Source organism: Dermacentor variabilis, chromosome 2 (genome assembly GCF_050947875.1).
Source record: "Dermacentor variabilis isolate Ectoservices chromosome 2, ASM5094787v1, whole genome shotgun sequence".
Taxonomy (NCBI): domain Eukaryota; kingdom Metazoa; phylum Arthropoda; class Arachnida; order Ixodida; family Ixodidae; genus Dermacentor; species Dermacentor variabilis.
This window is the reverse complement of record NC_134569.1, coordinates 228,548,044-228,565,681: the sequence shown is the minus strand read 5'-3', so window position 1 is coordinate 228,565,681 and position 17,638 is coordinate 228,548,044. Positions and strand designations below refer to the sequence as shown.

General features: G+C 45.8%; 1 protein-coding gene across 8 annotated transcripts in view; it reads left to right on the top strand.

Moving 5' to 3' along the window:
* LOC142573142 (THAP domain-containing protein 1-like) overlaps window positions 1-17,638 on the top strand; it is a 54,995-nt gene that overhangs the window by 13,572 nt on the left and 23,785 nt on the right. For 3 of the 8 annotated variants that reach the window (XM_075682685.1, XM_075682677.1, XM_075682686.1), the window contains 3 exons: window positions 6,609-6,693; window positions 8,979-9,164; window positions 11,947-12,314. The exons of 1 other annotated variant lie outside the window; for it this stretch is intronic. In XM_075682685.1, the coding sequence (XP_075538800.1) occupies window positions 6,609-6,693; window positions 8,979-9,164; window positions 11,947-11,969 (294 nt within the window). In that variant the 3' untranslated portion in view covers window positions 11,970-12,314. Of the gene's footprint in view, window positions 1-2,149; window positions 2,241-6,608; window positions 6,694-8,978; window positions 9,165-11,946; window positions 12,315-17,638 lie in introns of those variants that run through there. 4 more of the 8 variants (XM_075682679.1, XM_075682680.1, XM_075682678.1 and 1 more) reach the window with 4 other exon arrangements.

Below are 17,638 nucleotides of genomic sequence, written 5' to 3'. Positions count from 1 at the left end.
CAGCGTTCTTGAAGCAATGGATGTGTATTACCGGACAATCGCTCAATCATGGCCCGATGTGTGACACTCCATAATTACACACAGTGCACAGTAAAAAACACGGACGAAGAACAGAGAAACACGAGCGCTGACTCACAACTTTCAGTTGTGAGTCAGCACTTGTGTTTTGTCTCTATTCTTCGTCCAAGTTATTTGTTCTTTAGTGCGTGCTGTGTGCAATAATTACGTGGATGCACCGACTCGCCCAGCTAGGTACCGCACTCCAGTGAGACTCCATATGCTGTGACCGACATCTCAAGCACCATAAACAATTCCATGTCGGTGGGACATGGATTTCCTTGTTCTTGCTGCATTTTTCTGACTTGGGCACACTTTATGCAGTTCATTGCCGCGATCGGCGATTGTTGTTCGAAACGTGCGTTCAGATTGCGTTCAGTTTCGCCTCACGTGATTGGCATAGGCCTCGCCGAGTCGTCAGCTGTGGAGATCGTAAACTGAAGGCACGTTTCCAACTACAATCTACGATCCACCCTACTAGGCGTGCAAGAACAGTCGTCGCATGTCAGCAGCAACATGCGTGATGCGTCAAATAGGCGATCAACAATATGGCGGCCCTGACATGTTTCCAGCGCACTAATCGCTTCCGGCGCTTGCTTGTTTTTGTCAACAAAAATGGTGACGCCTACACAGGTGTAGTGTGGTGCTATATTACGCAATTTTATTGCAAAACAATCTCATTTGAGCATATTTTGGAGCCTGCTAGCCTTACGCAAGTAGGTAATATGTGGAGTTACATTCCGGAAAAGTTCATTGATTCTGGATTGCTGTGCAGCGGCATTTCGTTGCCGAGAGGTATGAAATTCATTGAATCCTATGGGCGTTCGCCGGGAATAGGAAAATGTTTCGTTGTTGTGGGATTTCGTTATCACGGGTTTCGACTGTATCGGCTATCCCTGTTTGCTCTCTGATCCACACCGCCTCTCTTCCTGTCACTTAACGTTACACCTAACGTTCTTCATCCTAATGCTCTTTGCGCAGTCCTTAACTTGTTCTCAAGCTTCTTTGCCAGTCTCCGTCTCTGCCCCATATGTCAGCACTGGCAAAAAACATTGATTGTACACCCTTCTTTGCAATGATAATGGTAAGCGTCCAGTCAGGATCTGAAGTATGTCTGCCGAATGCGCTCCAACCCATTTTTATTCTTCTGTAAATTCCTTCTCATGACCAGGGTCCCCTATGAGTAATTGACCTAGGTAATCGTACTCCTTCAGACTCTAGAGGCTGGCTGGCGATCCTGAACTCTCGTACCCTTGCCCGGCTATCGATCATTACCTTTGTCTTCTGCATATTAATCTTCAGCCCCACTCTTGTACTCTGTGTGGCAAGGTCCTCGCTCATTTGATGTAACTCGTCACGACTGTTGTTGAACAGGACAATGTCATCTGCAAAACGAAGGTTGCTGAGATATTCGCCGTTGATCCTTATTCCTAAGCCTTCCCAGTTTAATAGCTTGAATACTTCTTCCAAGTACGCAGTGAATAGCATTGTAGAGATTGTGTCTCCTTGTCTAACCCGTTTCTTTATAGGTATCTTCCTACTTGTGGAGAATTAAGGCAGCTGTGGAATCTCTGTAGATACTTTCCAAGATATTTATGTAAGCGTCCTGTACTCCTTGATTACGCAATGCCTCTATGAGTGCTGGTATCTCTACTGAATCAAGTGCCTTTTCATAATCTATGAAAGCCATATAGAGAGACTTATTGTACTCTGCGGATTTCTCGACAACCTGATTGATGACATGGATGTGATCCATTGTAGAGTATCCCTTCCAGAAACCAGCCTGTCCCCTTGGTTTACAGAAGTCCAGTGTTGCACTTATTCTATTGGAGATTATCTTGGTGAATATTTCATATAATATTGGAAGTAAACTGACGGGCCTATAATTTTTCAATTCTTTAATGTCTCGCAGCCTTTTTTGTGGATTAGTATAATGTTGGCATTCTTTCAGTTCTCCGAGATTCTTGAAGTCGATAGACAGTTTGTATAAAGGGCCGCCAGTTTTTCAAGCATTATGTCTCCTCCATCTTTGATTAAATTGACAGGTAGTCCATTTTATCCTGCTGCTTTTCCCCATTTCATGTCTTGCAAGGTACTTGAACTTCATTGCTAGTTATGGAAGGAGCCTCTATAACCTGTTCATTACTACTTCGAATGGAGTGGCTGCTTTGGGTACTGTACAGGTCAGTATAGAAATTTTCTGCTGCTTTTACTGTATTTTCAAGATTGCCGATGATGTTACCCTGCTCAAGTGTTCCTAGAATCCATGCCGTAGTTGCCAATTGTTTGCTCACCAGCCTGCTTTTTTTCCCAATTTTGCATTGAAGTCGCCCGTGGCTACAGTATACTGAGTTTGCACGTTTTGCATCGCTAATTCCATATCTTCATAAAACTATTCTATTTCTTCATCGTTGCGACTGGAGGTTGGTGCGTAGGTTTGTACTACATTTATTCAATAACTCGTATTCAGCTTTATTACGACTACTGCTACTCTCTCATTAATGCTGTAGAATTCATCAACATTGCCCGCTATGTCTTTATGGACATAAATCCTACTCCGAACTGCTTCTTATCTGGTAGTGCTCTATAGCAGAGGCCACGGCCATTTGTCAGCACTGTGTAAGCCTCACCAGTTATAACCTCACTAAGGCAAATGATATCTCAAACAATGCCTGGTAGTTCCTCAGAATCCTGCTAGGCTAGCTTCACTCATTAGAGTTCAGGTGTTAAACATTGCAAGGGTCAGTTTCTAATGGCAGCCTGTCTGGGTTCAGAGGTTCTTAGCACCCTCTGCCCCGTCACAGACCTGACGGCCGCCTTGGTCAGGTGCTGGGGCTGCGAAAACACCTGAAAAATTAAGCAGTCCGAAAAAAAGTGAACGCATGCCTTTACTGCCCCCAAGGGCTCAAATCGCCACAGGCACGCCTAAGTAGCTCTGAAGGCCTGCTAGTACACTTATTAGGCAAATCAGAAGGCGTACTGTGACGGGAGACGGCAGGTGCACGTGGTGGGCGCATGCAGCAGGTGCGCATGTCAGTGTGACGTCGCAGCACTGTGAAATACGTAGGCGCACTTGTGTAACTGGCATCGACTCTCCAAGTGGGAGCGTGGTGCCTGCAAAGAAAAGGGTGCAAGGAATTTGTTGTGAAATTACAGCCACTTTTATGGCACATAGCAGTGTAATACTTTGCAGACGCGATAGTTAGTGCACATTTTACACACTGCGCTTGTCAGCTCAGAATGGCCAGACCTGATGAGCGGCCCTTTAAGCAGTTATCTTTTGCATTGAGTCCATGAGAAACCAGTCAGATATTCGCAAACTGTTCCTCAGATCTTGAAATTTGGCTTAGCTGAGTTTGTCCTAATGGGAGTCTACTGTATTCCACAATACATATGGTGTCCCGTGACAGTTGACGCTTTCTGCCTTTAGTATGCTTCACCGTATAACACCCCTCGATTGCTGCAAAGCTGATTTTTGGAAACTGCCATTATGCTATGTGTCATACTTTTCGCACTTCGAAGTCATCTCTGAGGATTACAAAGACGGAGTCGGCACCCGTACTGACAGCAGCAAATTCTTTAAATCAAGAAATGGCACCAAACAGCAAGAAGTTTGGTAGCAAAGGTCAAAGCTGCTAGGACTAGCGTTGCCATTGGGGTGGCTACAGCTGCCAGCAAGTGAAAGCACCTGTTTGAGGCTGCCAATTAATCAAAATGGTGGCAGTAGTTGTAGTGACCCCTGGCGAGTGAACTCTTGATTTACGTAATGACAGTGGTGTGGACTGTGACATAGGGCGCATACAGTCTATATGCACTGCAAGGTAGTGGCATGTGTGTTCTTAACTAAAAGGGGCTTTTGGTGTTTGGCAATGAGCATGTGCAGTTGTGTTTATAGAGCATTTCGGCATCGGTGGCGCCTAGGCTGCACAGCACGCGACAGTAGCGGCTTCAATTAATGCAGTTTCAGACCTGCGGTCATGGCGAGAAGTCCTGAAAATTGAATGGCGAATGAAATTTCAGACATTTATATAAATTGACTCTATGGGATACATCGTGGTTCCGTGAAGGCATCCGAATTATCAGCCTATGTCTGAAAAATAGGACGTCAAAAAATTTGTTCGTTCACTGTACATTCTTTCTACTTTGCACATAGTGAACCTCTTTTACACAGGCCTATGCATCATAAAAGGGACAGCATTGCGCTGAATGGACTATTAGAAAAATATTCTGCGCATATTTTTCAGTGGGAGCAATACCTTGTCATACTAGTCTGTGTTTGATAGAAATACTGTAAAACGCAAACTATTACGACAAAGTATCATATTGTTCCCATTCAAGAACTTTACCTTTGTGGCGTGTGGGGGGGGGACCATAAGGGCATGAAATCTTCAAAGAAATTATTGCAAAGCATTTATGATCATGCTTCTTCATTGGCGGATATGGCACTTTACTTTATGGAGGGGAGTGGTCACATGATTTTAATTACTTATTATAAAACATCAGCTATTAAAATACAGTAAGAAGGTGTACACACACACACGTGCGCACCTGCACAATGAGCAGGTAAGTTGGATTACTTCAGTGTGCAATGTTAGCTAGTGTGGAACTGAACTGCTGATGATTGTGATGCTGACTGCAGATCTGGGAAAGTGGCTCCTGTCAAGCAGTGTTCTGGGTATAAAAGATTTCACTGCATGTTTTGGTTAGACATGACATAACACCAACTTTATCCGAATTATCAATTCTAACTGACACATGTGGAAGGGGAAGAGAGCGTGTTGCACTTTAAGGGAAAAACATTTTGTGTGCTAGTGCTCTTTTTTTTTTTTTTTGAAAACAGCCTTGCACGGCAGCCGGCCTAGCTTTTTGCAAATAGTCGAACAGGCCATTTTTCAGTGAAAGAAAAAGGAATGGCATCTTTTCCAATACTAATTTCTTGACACAGAACAATGGGAGAAAATTCCCTGGAAAGCAATGTAAAACACAAGAAGAGGCCCGCTGCAGCATAGATAACAGCAACGATGCGCTTTGTTTTCCAATCAGATATTCCAGTGGATGGTTTGGCTGCTGCACAGAAAAGAATGCCGCCTATTTTACCACTTGTCTATTCCCCGCTGGTCCGGAAGACATAGCAGAGAAAGATTGGAGTTCTGGGAACAGATGCTGTAATACATCATGCCGCTGTGCCATCTTCCATATGTGCCCTAAAATAGGCAAAATCATGAACACAGAGCACATGCAGGTAAATGTAGGTAAGCACAGGAAGAGACAGTGAAGGTTGGCTCATAAACTGCTGGATAATGAAGCAAGAAATACCGTATTTACTCGCATAATGATCGCACCCCTGAATTTTGTCGTCAAAATTCAATTTTTAAAATTTCCTGTGTAATGACCACACCCCGAATTTGCCGCAGCGATATGTCGTGTGCCAAGTCTAGGTAATAATGACCGCGCTTACCATCTGTTGAATGCTATGCGAACAACTCTTCAAGACAAACCAAGTGGTCTGCACGCACCAAACATTCTTAAGCAGATGCCCCATTTCATTCGTTTCATCACTTTCTGCACTTCCATGACAAAAAAAGCTACAACTAAACTTACCCTTATTATTTGTAGGCTTTATAATGGTTGTGGTCAACAGCAAAAAAATGCGCCTTTCGATTCTTCTCGTCTGTGCTCGTGGGCACGCAACAAATTGCGAGCGGCAACAATAGCAGCCATGTTTACAATGATATGTTAGAAGTGTACCCTCTTTATACGCCGATGCTTGTAACACAGCTAAGATATTCGCCCACCCTTAGTGGAAACGTGCCGTATTAGGATAGTAGGGAAGACAAATGCCGCAGTTTCCGCAGAATGCCCGCCATGTGTTTCTATGTCAATGATAACTAAGCGCGCCCATCTGTTTCTGTCCCCTCAAAGTGGACATGGCTATGTTATTGCCGCAAACTTATCTATATTAACGATATTATTCATTACTGATACGGAATAAACTGTTTCAATGCACCTAATGTACTCTCAAGAAGAAAACAAATTGCGTTTGGCCTGTACGGCTTGCTTCACCGCCCGCCGTTTTTGTTGTAGTGTCCCGCACTACATACACCAGCAACCGCCTATTTGTTGATCTGTTCTCATCCCACAGCAAATGCGGGATGAAAAAAAATGTCCTTTTTGGGGGAAATTTATTCTGCGTAATGATTGCACCCCTGAATTTCTGTCAATTTTTTTTTACAAGAAGGTGCAACTATTATGCGAGTAAATATGGTATGTCATCTACTAAAATGGAAGGTGTAGTTCTGTGGAATGCAACCTGAACATCCTTTCAGTAATTATAAGGCAGTAAGGCTCATTCCATTATTATTCTTCAAATAAATGACATGGCTAATAAGTTGCTCTTTTTCTGAAACTTCTGAGCCTCACATTGCCTAGCTGCTTTCTTTGTGTGACTGTGTGCCAGTGGCAACAGCTTCTCCACGTGCCTGTGGATTTGTTTCTTCCTGGATCTAGAATCTAAATGAGCTCCTGAATTGAAAAAAGGGGCTTCATTGCAGGTCCTCAATTCTCTGGGTGTAAAGCGTCGTCATGAGCCTACTGACAGTGAACTGCAACTTGGGCATTCGGAAGCATGTTTGGAAGGTATGGAGCAATGCTCTCATCTTCTAATGGGTAACCTATATAGCACCGTGCACTTCCCAGAAGGTGGTCACAAACTGAATCATTAGCTGCTCACTAATGGAGTATGTTCAACAGAGGCATCTCAGTCATAACAAACTATTGGCAGCGTTTTCTCGGATCATTTTGGTTCTGTGTACTGATATCTGGAACATGCCTAATTACTTATCTTTTAGGGTAGCATGGGCAATGTTGCAGTCTGAGCAGTTCCTGCAAATGCCATTTAGGTCCTATTTCGCAGTAGAAAAGCAGCATTTACGACCTCCTTCACATTTGTGATGCGCATACTTTTTTCACAAACTTGATGTGGAATTGGGAGATGCAATAATTACGTAAGAAAAGTTTATTGATGCAAAGTTCTAGGTACTAAATAGAAAAATGAAAAATAAAGTGGCTGTAAGTCGGGGTGGGGTTATCACACCAGCCTCTGCAAACTCAAACAAGGTGTTACTTCCAAAAAGCACTTACTTTTGCTATGAGGTTCTACACAAGCAGGAACTGCAAAGGCCTTTGGTTTGCAGACACTAGCTGAGCCTAGAGTGACTAAACGGATAAAGTGAATACGGTCCAGCCTATTCAGAATTGGTGTCAATACTGACGTCGATGCAAGCAGATGTCTGTCACTGCAACAATCTTTGAGGGTGTGCTGATTATTTGTACAGAAAACTATGAAACCTTTGATGGCTAAGGGGATGCATGGTGAGCATTATGTGAGTGCGAACATATGTGAGTAAATACGGTAATCATTATTTCAAGCACTTCTTGTTCCACACAGTTCTCACTCCAAATGACATTGGTTTGTTGTGTAGAGACAAACTACTGAGCTGGCACTCAGTGTAGCAAAGTGCACTTGCTCAAAGTAACACTAAATTAGCCAGTCTGACAGTGAACCTATTTTCAATTTGACAGTACTTTATAATGTTTTTACAATGAATGCTGCAATGGTTTAGCATGAAAGCTCTGAGGAATGTGAGAGAGGATAAGTGATGATGCAGAACCTTGGTTCTCTGTGTGTTTGAGGGCCAGGAAGAGCACACTCTGAAAGAAAGTTTACATCCTTTGGGGTGCGTCTTCTCCCCCGATAATTGTAGTTTGTCTTGCTCCCATTTCAATTTTTTAAAACTCTTGCTCGGTACTTTCCTGTCCAGAATGCTATGTCAGGTTGATATGCACGTGCCGTTAGAGATACGAAAGTGCCGGGTGTGCAGCGTTAAAAAGCGGAAAGGCACACAAGGCAGATGATGATAATTATTTGGGGACGAGATAGTCCCCAAAGGGTGCAAACTTTTTCTGTAGTGTGTACAGTTCCCGACAATGCCTCGGCAAGGACACAGTGCCGGGTACAATCCCCAGACGGAGAAATTTTTCTTCAGCTGTGAGGCTTTCTTTCTGTGGAACATGTATGGGTGAAGGAAGGTTAAGATTGCATGAGAGAGAGAGAGAAAGCACTTTATTTGCACCTGTCGGGAAGCATGGGTGAGTGGGGTGAGACGCAGCTCCCCCTTTCACCGTCTACCTCCCCCCTAGTCGTCGGCCGGAATTAGTTGGCTTCTGGCGGCGTCCTGGGCTTGACTGATGACTTGTCTTTAGGCTAGTTCTTCCTGGCTACGGAGGGAGGATTCCCATGACTCTTTATTTCCATGTAGACCGTTTAGTGCTGGGCAAGCCCAGAGCATGTGATTTAGGGTCGCTATGCCTTCACAGTTTTTGCCATTGGAAGAGTGCACCTCAGGATGCCATTTGTGTAGGATATACGGGTTTGGGAAGGTACCCGTCTGCAGTTTTCACCAGATTACTTCTTCCTTCTTTGTGAGAGCTTGCATGAAAGAAATGAGGACAAGCGGAAGGAACACACAACACACCACGAGCGCAGTCTGCCCACTGGTTGTACTAGAAAATCTAAGCATACCGTATTTACTTGAATCTAGGCCAAACCCCGATTCTAAGCTGACCCCCTAAAGTCCGAAGCCAACAAAAAAGATATATTACCTCGAATGTAGGCTAAAAAAAAAAGAGCGAGGACAGCGTTTATTGAATTTGAACGTGCAGAGATGATTTCTAGTGTGAAACTTGCACTGTTTATTCCATGGTCGGTGAAGGATATAAAAGAAGAGAATAATTTTTAAAAATTTATTGCGGGGCCGCTTAAATAGGCCCACTAAAATCGTAGGCGGGATTTTGCTCACGTCAATGTCACGTGACATGTACTGAGTCCAGTTGGTGATGGGCGGCTGCTCCCTCTTTCCTAGGTGACGTTGCACGTGCTGGCGGCAACCCTTGGGTCCAGTTTGGTTCGCACAGTTCGTGGAAGGCGGCCCGCCCTCCTGTCACGCACACACACAAAGGGGCCTGTATTCACTGCGGGGTGCCCGCCAGACCGGCAATCACTCAAGACACCCCTAGCAAATTAGGGATCCATCCTCCGTTTCGATTAGGCACGGTCTTTTGATCATCTTTTTTGCACAGGGTGTTACACGCCAATCGTAACAACGCGAGCAGTCGTTGTTCCTAACAATATGAGAGCATAATGGAACTGTCATACACATTTGAGGTAGTTGCCAGCTGATCAACTGTGAACCCTGCTTCACGCTCACTGCCGTCAGCTCAGCCTGTGTGCGTGTGATCTCGCACCAGATCTCCGTGTATTTGTCTACGGGTGGGAAGACACATCAAGGGTGAGCTTCCCGTGATAGCATGCCGCCAAACACCCCCGCAAGCTAGGCCTAACCTGTGCCGTCTCATCGGGAGTCAGTGGCAAAGGTCGTGATTTAGTGTAAAATCAAAGAAATGCTTTGTTGTGGCTGTACAGCACTTGGGAAGCAGAGTAACCACCTTGCCAACGAAAGCGAGGGCAAAACCCGGTCTTATGCTTCAATTCCCTGACATACATGGCTGCTTGGTCTGTGTTTTGCATGTGCGCAGCCTTTCAGAAATGTTGTTTTGGTTGTGCAGTTAAACCTTTATACAACGGACTTCAACGTAACGAAATTCTTGATATAACGAAGTATTTAACTTTTCATAACCTCTTGTTCATAGAACACCATGTGTTCAGGACCTCAATATAATGGTGCGTTTGTATGCGATTTCAATATAATGAAATTTCACTGCCACTGCAAAGGAATGCCAAGGCTATAAATGGAAACTTCAGCAGACACAGATGGTCAAATGATTGAATCACAAGCAGCTGTTTGCAAATGCACCTCTCAAGTTGCATGCCGTGTGACAAGAACGACTGACGAAGTGGAGCCGCATCATGCTCCATGTAAAGTCCAAGTGCGATAGGATCCTATCGCGCCCCGTGCGCTTTGTGCTTTAGGTTTGAGTGAAAGCGTGCGAGGGTGAGACAAGAAGGATGGCAACCTGTACCTTAAGTCTTGATCCAACTCGTAGACTAGTCAACAGTCGGCGCAAATTAAAGGAGTACCGACACGAAAAGTTAGGCAATGTCGGCTCTATAATTATGGTGCGAAGATCCAATGTCTCGAGAGTGCCACAAATTATTAATTACAGCACCGTTTATATGACCCACTCAAAAGTGCGTCAAGCACAAAGCAGCTTCCAACATGAAAAAGGAGATTTAGCACTTTACTTAAAGCACAGTTGGTCATATGGTACCACATACATGACTGCCAAAGTGGAGGTGGAGACCCAGGTGTCACGAGCACAGTGGTAGAACAGCTGCGTCCATGCACCAAGCTGCGCCAGGAGCTGTTCTCGCCATCCTGCTTCAAAATGGCATTTTAGCAAAAGATTGCGCCAAGGCTGCGCCAAATGAAGCATGAGAACAAAAGCCTCCTTGAGTTCATGCTGCGTCGGCAGCAAAGCTGAAACCGAAGCCTAAACGGTGCAACCATAGCTACGGATATAGCCGACGCCGTCGATTCTTCATTTGCTCTTTTCGCGCTTTTGTTGCAGTTCTCTCTGATGGACGTTCCAATGCCTGATGCTGTACTCTTTTTGTTTGTTCTGTTTGTGCTGGTAGTTCCATATTCCTCATAGTACAGCATGGCTCAAGGAGTATGTTGGATCAATAAGCAGCCTCTGATAATGTCCAGTCATACATTGTTTAGCATAGTTGATATTGTGACTTTAAAAATATCTTGCAATATGTATACTCAATCGCTGATGCTTGATTTGCTTATGAGCAGGCACCTTCCTTGCAACCGTGCATGATTGAAAAACATATTGTGGTTGTAGTCTAATCACCTTTCACATGTTTTATGGCACAATAATGCGGAGGAAATTGTGCACAAGAGGAGAAACCTTTGAACGACTACCTCACAACTTAGGCTTAGTCGCGTGCCTCGTATGGTACGGTCTTGCGAACACGTTCTTGCTCCCTGAAAGCGCACTGCCTGCCACTAGTGAAAATGTTGAAATGTCTGTAGTGTGATATATGTACAGGCAAAGTGGTAAATGAAACTGCAGTGGTAATTTTTAGCCCAAATGTCCCATTAATGTGCATAAGGCCAGCTTTGCTATATTTACTATTTCAGTGAAAATTTAGACCGTATATAGATGTATATTGGACACTTGTGCTAAATTATATTTTTGCCTCTGCCAAGACCTGTGCCAAAAGGTCTGCAAGCAACTTAAAGGAGCCCGCCAGTCAGCTTAATGGAGTGAGAGCCATACAGCGATCATGTCACAGAAAGCTGCCATACTGGCCCTTCCAATTGTTTGCTTCTCTTGGGAATGGCGCGGGGACCCGCTCTCTCTCGCTTCTGATCTTGTCAAGTGCTAAACAGACTCAACTTTTTGGTAGCATGCTCATGTGTCTGTATGTGCTCATGTCAGTTGTATCTGGTACCACAAGCCCACACCACAACAAATTTTGATGTGATAAGCTCACATATGAAGTCATCTGTCATTTTTCACATATGAACTGCATTTTATGCAGGTTTTGAATTTGTCACACTCTCAGGGAATTGGACTCCATAGCATAATTACTGGGTCAACGGCTATCCCATACAGCAGTATAAGCTAGGCAAAAATTTTCTGTCAGTACTCCTCGAAAAATTATATTGTGTGTGATGTGTCGACTGCTGGCGTTGCATGTATCCTTTTGTTTTGCGCTAAGTGTCCGAACATTGACTGACACGTTTTATCTTTCTTTCCTCACAAACATGCTTGCAATAGCTAGAGCCTCTGTGTTGTCTGCTTACAACAGCCATCGCCATGCTAAGGGAAGGCATTAATTGGCATTCTTTTGCGCAGGAGTCTCAAAATGTCGCAGCTGAAACGGAAGGTGAAACCCCTGCTGAACTGCAGTGTGCAACTGCTACGAGGGGATAGGCATACCACGACAGCCAATTTGGAATACCTTCGGCGAGGACCAAGTGTGATGACTTTGATATGAGAGCATGGCCCATAGACAAGGTTGAGAAAGCGTTGTCCTGTTCCGCTTAGGCCCATCTCTTCTTCGATGCGACCGGCTAGTGCTCCAGGCCAACTTCAGGGAATATGCTCCACAGCGGGCGACCCTCTTACCCGCGGGGCACAAGAACAACTAGACTTTTTCGTGGTGCTCAGTTTGACTTCCACCTCCGATGGTGTTCGACACAATAAAGAAGCTTTTAAATGGTCTTAGCTGTTTATGCCTTTTGAACTACCAAGAGTTGCACGGAAATACATGTGCAAGACACCCGCTGACATAAGAGAAAGCTTTGTAGCTTTATATTGTCTGGGGGTCAGAAAGTATGAAGTCATGCCCTGCCTGCTGTATGGATATTACGGCAACACAGATTATTCTATCGGGATACAGATAACAGTGCAGGGTGGCAACCGTTATGCTGAAATTTAAAGTGGCCAGCTTCAAGGCACACAAGAAAAAATGCTTCTGAGAGCAGACCAAGAAAGCAGCAGTTTTCTGCCTTTTTTAATCTAAAAGCATTACAGTAAAACCTCATGTAAATTTGACCGGATAATTCGAACTGACGGCCTAGGCCAACGCGGTTAATTCAAAGGGGGTGCTATGTGGCAATTTCACATCCCCATTTCACCACAAACCCGACGAAACGACGGCCATTCGGAGCCGCAAGGCGATGCCACATTGCATTCGCAATTATTTATAGACGAAGCGTTTTACCTGTAGTACTGCTAGCACCAAAATCAATCCATGATACGCCCCGCACATCGCCGAAACATGCACCTGCAGAGGAGAAGACGTGCTTCACTGCAACGCAGCGGGCATACCGGTTTTTGTCGTGCTCTCGTCCCCCACTCCGCACGTTCCTTGCAGTCACAGCGTTAGCACGTGCTCCGTGCCACTGCCACTGGCTGCCGTTCGTGCATTCTCTCCACACCTGCGGCGATGTGTGTGTGCACAACGCCGGTCTGCACCGTTTCTGTGTGCAGTAATTAGGGGTGCTGCAGCTAGCGTGCTGTTATTATTTCTTTTTTTCTGAACTGTGCAGAAGTGCCAGTGAGCAAAGATTCCAAAGTACAAGATGTAATAATACACAATATGGCTAAGCTATGGTGTCAGCCATCTTCTTTATTCTCTGCCCTCGTCCCTTCGTTAAGACACCCTGTAACTTTTTCACAACGTCCATGTACCCTCCCCCTCTTTGAAGACTCATCCCTCCTGGGATGATACATCAATACATTCCCAATGGTTGCAAACTCGAGCACGCAGTCATCGTTGACGTAACCAACTCTCTTGAGAACACCTTTTTGCACTGCAGTTTGCACCACACGTTACGGTCCCATCTACACCTGCTTCGTACCCGGAAGACCTTTTCTGACGATTACTAAATTGTTCAGCTGTATACGGGGTACCCGCGCGTTGTGGCGGCGGTCGAACTGCCTCTTCATATCTTCGCGGTATCGCTCGTAGGCTTCCGCAGTTTTCCGGTTCTCGCACAATTGCAGGCGGTCAGCAATACCAAGCTGTTGATTAGCAGGGAGCACCGGTGTCTTTCCAAATGCTGCGAAATAGGGACTGCAGCCAATACGCGCAGTGTGTGACCGATTGTGATGAGCTACAGCGGCCTCCTAGCAGCACTTGCATCCGCCTTTGAAACTTGGATACATGGAAATAAACTGTTTCAAGTCTCGCATGATTCTTTCAACCATGCCATTTCCTGCAGGATGGTAGGGTGCGCAGCGTCGCAAAACAACTCCTCGTTCCTTTGCCCACGCTTGCTTACAAATGCTGGTCGATTGTCTGATATTACTGCTTTGGTATTCTTAAACATCTCTCGGCTCAAAAGGGCAATCACACTATTTGCGTCTTCTCTACCCGGTCGTGCGGCCACTATTCTAGTGCACTGGTCTATTGCCACTAGGAAAGACTGTTTTTCTTACTCGTGTAGCCTTTTTCTTAAATTCTGCAAAATCCACCTGGATGACTTCAAACGGTATGTCAGAATGTCGAGGTAGGACCATCTCGTCTGTTCTCTGAAGGTGCTTTACTTTATGGAGCTCACATTGATGGCAAGACTGGATGTACCGCTGGACGTCGTCTTTCAAATGTTTCCACCAGAAACGCTGAAGAATCTTGCGCTAAGTTTGCCAGAACCCGTCGTACCCGCCAGAGTCCGGGGAGTCATGATAAAGTTCCAAGATTCGAGGCACCATTGTTTCCGGGACAACAAACTTTCCATCGTGGAACTCCAGTTCTTCAGTTCCCTTCCATAGCGGAGTTGCGCTGACAGTCTCCTGATCTGGGGTTACTGCAAGTCTGCAGGGTGTGTCTGCATCCTTCAGGTGTTCTCCAGGTCTGTGATGGACCACGCACATAAACTGCTGGAGTTCACTCACCCACCGCGCAATTTTTCCTCTAGGCTCTGCGAGGTTAAGGATATACGTTAAGGCTTGGTGATCGGTAAAGAGCGTGAACCTCCTACCATCCATGTAAGGTCTAAAATAGCGTATGGCCATTAGGACTGCCAAAGCTCCTTTCTCCGTAGTCGTGTAATTCAGTTGTGCTTTCGAGAATGTATACAAATAATATCCCACAACCTTTTGTTGCCAGCTCTGTGGACCTTCTGAATCCCTCAGCACTGCGCCTGTGCCGTAATAAGAAATGTCGGCGTTCAACTCGAAGGGCAACTTGAAGTTTGGAAGCGTCAGAATTTGGGGGGGAGGTCAGACGAAATGATGCTCGCAAGGCTTTGATAAACGGAATCACACACTGCTGTCCACCAAAATGGCACATTCTTCTTGGTCATTTCTGTGAGGCACTTTGTTTTCGTGGTATAATCTCTAATGAAAGCCAGAAAATGCCCAGCAAAGCCAAGAAATACCCGCAAAGAGTTTCGGTTTCTGCATTTTCGAGATTAGTTTGACAGATTCCTGCTTTGTTTCTCGGTTTGGCCATCAAATACTCTACCTAGAAACACAACTTTTCTTTGGAAAAACTCGCTTTTCTTGTAATTAATCTTGAGCTCCGCATCACTCAGTGCTTGAAGCACATAGCAAGATGCTCTGAGTGCTCCTCCTCACTGCGAGAGTAAATTATTATATTGTTGATGTACACATTAGAAAACTTCCCAAGGAACGGTCGCAAGACGTCATTTATCACCTTCTGGAACCAAGCTGGTGAGTTCTTCCATTCAAACAGAAGTCGATTACAATACTCATAGATGTCAAAAGGCGTTATGAAGGCAGAGTATTTCTTGTATTCTTCAGAAAGTGGAACTTTCCAAAATCCTTTACATAAATCAATACGCGAAAACACTCTGCAGCCACCCGTCTCGTCTATGATAAAGTCCATTCGTGGCATAGGAAAAGGAAAAAGCTCTGTCTGCTTATTAATTTGCCTGTAATACATGCAGAGTCTGAGGCTTCCATCTTCCTTACATGCAGCAGTGATGGGCGATGCGAATGTAGACGTGGATGGACGAATTATCTGTGCATCCAACATCTTTTGAAGCTCGTTCTTCAGCCACATTCTCTTCTCCTGTGACATATTGTATGGCTTTTTTCTCATCACTGTAGTATCGCCCAACTTAAAGGGGTTGAGACACCAAATTTTGAGGCTATAAAATGCATGTTGTAGGCTGCTTCCGTATGCAAGGACACCCAGAACGAGGTATTGGACGCTGCAAACATTTCAAAATAATTTTAATTGAGCTCCAAAGAGTCATTAAAAACTCCTTCTCGTAGTGGAGACCCATCGCTAGCGCGGCAGTTACTACGTCACAGAGGAGGAACGAAAATATTGACGTCATAGCACACCAGCACAAAAACGTGACGTATGATGAGCAGCGATGAAATGCCGATTACGGAGCCTGCTGAGCCTAAAGCCCCTACATCCACGCGCCACCGCCGCTTTCTTGGTCACCTGCATCCACGCGCCACCTGGTCGGCGGAAACGTGTATGGAGGGGCTTTAAGTGGGAGAGGAGCGTGGAGGAGGAGGGCAGGTTGGCGGTACTTAACCTGGTCGGCGGAAACGTGTATGGAGGGGCTTTAGCTGAGCCGAGCAACCGAGCATAGCCTCCACTACGACCGAGCTACAGGCATATGGAAATCCTTTCTTAATGCAAAGAAGGGGCAAGGCGTCCAGACACGGACACAAGAGGAGAGAAGTGGACAACACGAACGCCGCACGCCGACCCGCGAACGGCAAACTGCGTGCGGCGAGTTGCCCTGCGGACGGGCCTTTACACGTTTGAGTGTAACACTAGCCGGCCGACTCCGAAAGGGACCAGGATATGCGGCGTTCGTGTTGTCTGCTTCTCTCCTCGTATAGTCGCGTAGTTCGGCAGCTCGGAGCGGACTCTCCTTCGCTTGGCCTTTCCACGTTACCGGCCCGTCCACGTTACCGGCACGGAAACTCGCCGCACTCCGTTTGCCGTTCGCGGGCCCCCGTGCGACGGCGGTTTCGCTCGCGAACGGCGAGATTTTCTTGCCGTAGAGAGGACGGGCCCGGGACCCATTTGTGCGGCAGCCGTACGGCGAAGCGGCCAATCAGCGACCGAGGAGTGGTCGCTCTGGCATCGACGGCAGCTTCACCGCCTCGGATCGTTCGACGCCGCCGATATCGTCGCTAGGCCTTTTCCGGTTCACTTCAAAGCTAATGCTTACGGCGCTTCGGAATGAATCACCGACTCTCACAAGCCGCAATATTTTTCTTACCGTTGTTGTCGCTCTTCGCAATAATTATAATAATCGCGACATGCACTTCGATTCGCCAGTGGTTGACCTCTGCTGGCAGAGCACGCGTATGCGCGAGCAGACGACGCAGCGTAGTTTTACGTCACTATTTTTTGTGGGCCACGTGACCAAGCCATGTTGCGTTTCCTCCTCTGTGACGTCATAGCATCCCCCGGAGCCCAGAAACCGAAACCGAAATCGCTCGGTATAATAATGCTATTATTAAATTATTTATCGGATATATATGAATCCCGCTGTGTGTATCGTGCTCCCTGAAGCATGACGCAACGTTTGAATGAACAAACGCATGAACGAAAATTTTGATGTCTCCACCCCTTTAAAGGGGTTGAGACACCAAATTTTGAGGCTATAAAATGCATGTTGTAGGCTGCTTCCGTATGCAAGGACACCCAGAACGAGGTATTGGACGCTGCAAACATTTCAAAATAATTTTAATTGAGCTCCAAAGAGTCATTAAAAACTCCTTCTCGTAGTCGAGACCCATCGCTAGCGCGGCAGTTACTACGTCACAGAGGAGGAACGAAAATATTGACGTCATAGCACACCAGCACAAAAACGTGACGTATGATGAGCAGCGATGAAATGCCGATTACGGAGCCTGCTGAGCCTAAAGCCCCTACATCCACGCGCCACCGCCGCTTTCTTGGTCACCTGCATCCACGCGCCACCTGGTCGGCGGAAACGTGTATGGAGGGGCTTTAGCTGAGCCGAGCAACCGAGCATAGCCTCCACTACGACCGAGCTACAGGCATATGGAAATCCTTTCTTAATGCAAAGAAGGGGCA